The 6345-nt window shown below is 40.0% G+C and overlaps 1 protein-coding gene across 2 annotated transcripts; it reads left to right on the top strand.

Moving 5' to 3' along the window:
* Positions 1-3255: 3255 nt before the first annotated feature.
* Positions 3256-6345, top strand: pabpn1l (PABPN1 like, cytoplasmic). Of its 2 annotated transcripts, none has more exons than XM_035736675.2 (6): positions 3256-3650; positions 4195-4291; positions 4660-4727; positions 4869-4975; positions 5138-5225; positions 5367-6345. In XM_035736675.2, the coding sequence occupies exons 1-6, from the start codon at positions 3582-3584 to the stop codon at positions 5685-5687; spliced, it is 750 nt and encodes a 249-aa protein (XP_035592568.1). In that variant the 5' UTR covers positions 3256-3581; the 3' UTR covers positions 5688-6345. The 2 variants fall into 2 exon arrangements, with proteins under 2 accessions (XP_035592568.1, XP_035592560.1); XM_035736667.2 differs by having other exon boundaries at positions 3260-3650; positions 4657-4727.

Below are 6345 nucleotides of genomic sequence, written 5' to 3'. Positions count from 1 at the left end.
AAATGATGTAAAATATATCACTAGCCACTTTAAACAATGCTACCTAATATAATGTTTACATACCCTACATTATTAATCTCATATGTATATGTATATACTGTACTCTATATCATCTACTGCATCTTTATATAATACATGTATCACTAGCCACTTTAACTATGCCACTTTGTTTACATACTCATCTCATATGTCTATACTGCACTCAATACCATCTACTGTATCTTGCCTATGCCGCTCTGTACCATCACTCACTCATATATCTTTATGTACATATTCTTATCCCCTTACACTTGTGTCTTATAAGGTAGTAGTTTTGGAATTGCTAGCTCGATTACTTGTTGGTTATTACTGCATTGTCGGAACTAGAAGCTCAAGCATTTCGCTACACTTGCATTAACATCTGCTAAACATGTGTATGTGACAAATAACATTTGATTTGATGTTCCAGATACTCAACTAGTCTATAGAAGGTTAGTTTGATTGCTATTTTAATCAGAACAACAGTTTTCAGCTGTGCTAATATAATTGCAAAAGGATTGTGATGATCAATTAGCATTTTAAAATGATAAACTTGGACAACGTGCCATTGGAACACAGGAGTGATGGTTTCTAATAATGGGCCTCTGCACGCTTATGTAGATATTCCATTAAAAATCTGCCGTTTCCAGCTACAAAAGTCATATGCAACATTAACAATGTCTACACTGTATTTCTGATCAATTTGATGTTATTTTAAATGGACAAAATAAATAGCTTTTCTTTCAAAAACAATGAGATTTCTAAGTGACCCCAAACTTCTTGTAAGGGTTTTCCACAGAGTGGTAAGTGTTCATGATCATATTAAAAAAAGCACTGACGTGAATTTACAAAACCTAAACAGTACAGTGTGGCCCAAACACTCACACGGAAACAAACACCCACAAAAGCCAGGTGGAAAAAGGCTACCTAAGTATGATTCTCAATCAGAGACAACTAATGACACCTGCCTCTGATTAAGAACCATACTAGGCGAACACAAAAACCAACATAGAAAACAAACATAGACTGCCCACCCCAACTCACGCCCTGACCATACAAAAACAAAGACGAAACAAAGGAACTAAGGTCAGAACATGACACTTCTGAACAGTAGTGTATATACAGTACCAGTCAAAAGTTTGGACACACCTACTCATCCAAGGTTTTTTAAATTTAATTTTTTACCAATTTCTCCATTGTAGAATAATAGTGAAGACATCAAAACTATGAAATAACACATATGGAATCATGTAGTAAGCAAAAAAGTGTTAAACAAATCAAAATATATTTTATATTTGAGGTTCCTCAAAGTAGCCACCCTTTGCCATGACAGTTTGCACGCTCTTGGCATTCTCTCAACCAACTTCATGAAGTTGGAATACATTTTAATTAACAGGTGTGCCTTGCTAAATGTTAATTTGTGGAATTTCTTTCCTTCTTAATGTGTTTGAGCCAATCAGTTGTGTTATGACAAGGTAGGGATGGGATGGTATACAGAATATAGCCCTATTTGGTGAAAGACCAGGTCCATATTATGGCAAGAACAGCTCAAATAAGCAAAGGGAAACAACAGTCCATCATTACTTTAAGACATGAAGGTCAGTCAATCTGGAACATTTCAAGAACTTTTCAAGTTTTCTCAAGTGCAGTCACAAAAACCATCAAGCACTATGATGAAACTGGCTCTCATGAGGACCGCCACATGAAAGGAAGACGCAGTTACCTCTGCTGCAGAGGATAAGTTCATTAGAGTTATCAGCCTCAGAAATTGCAGCCCGAATAAATGCTTCAGAGTTCAAGTAACAGACACATCTCAACATCAACTGTTGAGAGGAGTGAATCAGTCCTTCATGGTTGAATTGCTGCAAAGAAACCACTACTAAACGACACCAATAAGAAGGAAAGACTTGCTTGGGCCAAGAAACGTGAGCAATGGACATTAGACTGGTGGAAATCTGTCCTTTGGTCTGATGAGTCCAAATTTGCGATTTTTGGTTCCATCCTCTGTGTCTTTGTGAGACGCAGAGTAGGTGAACGGATGATCTCCGAATGTGTGGTTCCTACCCTGAAGCATGTAGGAAGAGGTGTGATGGTGTGGGGGTGCTTTGCTGGTGACACTGTCAGTGATTTATTTAGAATTCTAGGCACACTTAACCAGCAGGTCTACTACAGCATTCTGCAGCGATACCCAATCTGGTTAGCACTTTGTGGGACTATCATTTGTTTTTCAACAGGACAATGACGCAACACACCTCCAGGCTGTGTAAGGGCTATTTGACCAAGAACGAGAGTGATGGAGTGCTGCATCAGATGACCTGTCCTACACAATCACCCAACCTCAACCCAATTGAGATGGTTTAGGATGAGTTGGACTGCAGAGTCAAGGAAAAGCAGCCAACAAGTGCTCAGCATATGTAAGGAACTCCTTCAAGACTGTTGGAAAAGCATTCTTCATGAAGCTGGTTGAGAGAATGCCAAGAGTGTGTAAAGCTGCCATGAAGGCAAAGGGTGACTACTTTGAAGAATATAAAATATAAAATATATTTGGATTTGTTTAACACTTTTTTGGTTAGTACATGATTCCATATGGGTTATTTCATAGTTTTAATGTCTTCACTATTATTCTACAGCATAGAAAATAGTAAAAATAAAGAAAAACCCTTAAATAAGTTGGTGTGTCCAAACTTTTGACTGGTACTGTATATATAAACGTATGGTATGGGACAATAGGCCTATACAGACGTTTTTGAGAAAGATAATTTGATAAATATTTGTATAATTGGTTTCTTTTTGTTTTGATAAGAGATGAAAATGCCTTAAAACGGGATTTGTAAAGGTAACGGTAAATGTACCAGCAGAAATATTAAAGTACACAACCGAAACATTCAAGTACACATGTGACACATGTGAGTCCAATAGGCTTAGGTTACTTCAGACATTTAGGCAACCTCCGTGGGTCGGAAATCCGTTTGGATTAGCGTAAACCATAGACAAAGACCACAACAGGCCTTCTACTGTTATTTTCATTATATTTCACATAGTCCATAGAGGGGGACAGTTGTGTACGGGCAGCATGAGGTATGGGCAGCATTTGGACAAGTCCCCTTATCCTGACCTGACATTGTAATCAATAGCAGTTCACATTGAAACCACACGAGAATGCATTTATTTGCATTTATGAAAATAAAATGATACCTTATAGATTTATTTTCATAAAATGCCAATCCAACTACTGATGGGGAAAGCCCACAACCATGTGATGCACAGACAGGTGACAATTAATTGACATTCCCTCTCGTCATATTTGACAGACAGGTAAGCAACCACTATTGACAAGGGCGTGGGTAGATTCCGTCCGCGGGAAGATATTTTTATTTAATCCAAACAAACTTCCGTATATAGGCTACATTTATTAACCTTATTCAAATCGGAGAAGTGATTAAAAAAAAAACATCGATTGCATTGGAGTCTTCTACACTGGACTGGCTACAAGAGAGCGACGTCGCGGGGATTGAAGTGGCGTCTGCGGGCATGGGTTTGGTGTCTGCTGTTGAGCACTGAATATGGCGGAGCAAAGGCAAGATATGTACATAGAAGGCGAGCTCACGGGAGATCATTACATGGAGGACCCGGTATGTAAGAACATAAGATAATTGTATTTGGCCTTGCGTGATACAAATTGCAGGCTAGCCTACTGTTTTTTTATTTTCTTCTTGAATGCGCAATTGATTGTAGGCTACATAACGTAGGGTCAAAGGATATTTCAGATAGCCTATTGTATTATTACTGCAGCACATATGCTACGTCTATGTTCTACCTATGTTACCTGATTGATATGACAGTTTTGTAGGTTTAAACTGCATTATCTTGCCACAATATATCCATCCACTGGGGCGCGTCTCGCGCGCCTGCGTAATGTGGCAGCAGCAAGTGTGGTTCTGCACAACAATATAATTGCATCCTCAAACAACAACTTAAAACAGCTGTTCAAATAGGCCACTTGAGATGCTAGGCATCCGAAACTTCAAGGCGCTCTTATCTCATACATTTCAGACATGTTTTTATGTTGTCTGAAAGTTGTATTTATTATTTTTATAGTTTCATACTGCATATTCCTACACTACCCCCTATGACAATGCGTATTTCAGATGTTTTGGCATTTCCCATTGCATATAGGAGCTTGAAGCCATCAAGGCACGGGTGCAAGAGATGGAGGAGGAGGAGCGGCTGAGAGCAGTGCAGTATGAGGCAACAGAGAGACAGATCCAGGCAGGTGAGCTCCTGTTCAGCTGAGCTCCTGTTCAGCCTAGCCAGCTGGCCCACACCTGAGCCCATCTGCTGGGCTGGCCTGACACGGTGTGGCTCACATGAGCCTCATCATTGCCCAATGAGACGAGCAGTGAGCCGCAGCGTTCCAGAAGGTTTTTATCATTGCCCAAGGCCCGGCAGCCTCTATTTCAGATTATCCCTTCCTCTGACAGAATGGGGCTGTCGTCTTGCAAACTCCTCTTGATAAATATATCTAACTAGTCCTCAGTTCCTCTTGGTGGTGTTGTGTAATTAGTTGCTTTGTGTTTGTCTTTCAATTTCTGTCCTGTGCAAGCAATATGCTCCAGTGTTCTCTTCTGTTCAAAACAGCAGGAATGTTCTATACAATGACCCATGAGGAAAGGATAGATGCTGACAACAGATCTGTCTATGTGGGAAATGTAAGGTTTCTTTAAAAAAAAATGTATGTCTACATTTAGCATTCATGTCAAGTTATACACAATTCACATTTGATACGATATCCACACAGTAACCGAGGGTCCTCATGCATAGACTCATGATATTTTATGGACATTAAACAGGTGGAGTATGGTGCCACTGCAGATGAGTTGGAGATCCATTTCAATGGCTGTGGTCCTGTCAACAGAGTAACCATCCTTTGTGACAAATTCTCTGGCCATCCCAAGGGGTGAGGTTAACTATCCATCCCATCATGTGGGACCTCAGTTTCAATGCAAAGTCCAATTACATGGTTTATGCACCATTTTATTTGTTTCTTGGACATTTTGTATGTTCTGTTAACTTATACACAATCACATACTCAAATTGTTAATGACTTTCTTTCTCCCAGTTTTGCATATATTGAGTTCCATGACAGGGACTCAGTGCAGACTGCCATGAGCCTGGATGAGACGGTATTCAGAGACCGAGTCATAAAGGTTAGTAGGAAAGTAAACCTGAATTCTAAACTCAAAACATAAAGTTGCACATTCATGAATAAATTGAGCGGAATTTAGTTTCCCTGTTAATTATGATTCCAGGTCTTTTAGTAGGTTGTTTCTGTGGCCTTTGCATTGCAGGTATTGCCTAAAAGGACCAACATGCCAGGAATCAGCACCACAGACAGGGGGATTCACAGAGGTGCTCGATCCAGGGGGCGAGGTTTCCACCCACCCAGATACAATGGGTATCAACAAGGCAGGTTCCGCTACAATACTGGCCCTGCCAGGTCAGTTTCACCACACCCCTACGGGCCCCCAGCTGGGAAGAGACACTGGGGGGTTCCTGAGCACCGTGAGCAGGGCCCTAAACGGCACCCATGCCTTCTTCTCATAACTCCACCCACTGACCACTCTGGGCCGGGGCACAGTGGACACATGCACCCGCAGCAACACTACTGAATCACGTCTGGATTCAAGTTATTGTTTGATATCAACATGGAATGAGAATTTCAGGAAATCGTGTCTTGCTCGTCTCTACTCGACTCATTTGCAAATTATTGTCAATGCATGTTAATGGGCAGAAATCGAGAGCAAAGCAGATTTCAACCTCATTGAATTAATTCATATGGCAACTTTTGTTTGTCTCTATAAAAAGTTATTGCAACTTAATCCTAACAAGAAAGACTTTGCAATGGCCATTTTGTCCTCTTATTGTAGGGGAAATGGATGAGGCCAGCCTTAGTTTGCTGCTTAATACGGTTAAAGATTGTGCCTATGGTGTTTTATTTATTGAGCAGTTTCTGTGTCATTATTTACCCCAATAACTTTTTGAATGCACAGCCATTTGCCATGTCAGATATTATTTTTTTTAAGGATGTTTTGATCAGATCACTCATTCTGTTGGTGTGGCTATCGAGCTTGTAAGTATAGTTGTTGTAAAACACCAAACACAAATGATAACATTTGGTGTGATTGGCTTTCTTTTGTAACTATATTGACATGCAATTGGCAGTTTGAGCGACTGAGTGGTTGCTATGTACTTGAATCAATGTTTATCGCTGTATATAATTTGTCAACCATCTTTTGCTTTAGAAATGAATAAATGAATTACACTTGA

The sequence above is a fragment of the Oncorhynchus keta genome, chromosome 14 (genome assembly GCF_023373465.1).
Source record: "Oncorhynchus keta strain PuntledgeMale-10-30-2019 chromosome 14, Oket_V2, whole genome shotgun sequence".
Classification (NCBI taxonomy): domain Eukaryota; kingdom Metazoa; phylum Chordata; class Actinopteri; order Salmoniformes; family Salmonidae; genus Oncorhynchus; species Oncorhynchus keta.
This window is presented reverse-complemented; position numbering and strand designations above follow the sequence as displayed.

Bases quoted from the DNA above. Each gene is read 5' to 3' on its own strand.
- pabpn1l (XM_035736667.2), top strand. From the start codon at position 3,582: ATGGCGGAGCAAAGGCAAGATATGTACATAGAAGGCGAGCTCACGGGA. The intron at 4,728-4,868 runs GTAAGGTTTCTT...GACATTAAACAG, and splicing joins GATCTGTCTATGTGGGAAAT to GTGGAGTATGGTGCCACTGC. The intron at 4,976-5,137 runs GTGAGGTTAACT...TCTTTCTCCCAG, and splicing joins TTCTCTGGCCATCCCAAGGG to TTTTGCATATATTGAGTTCC.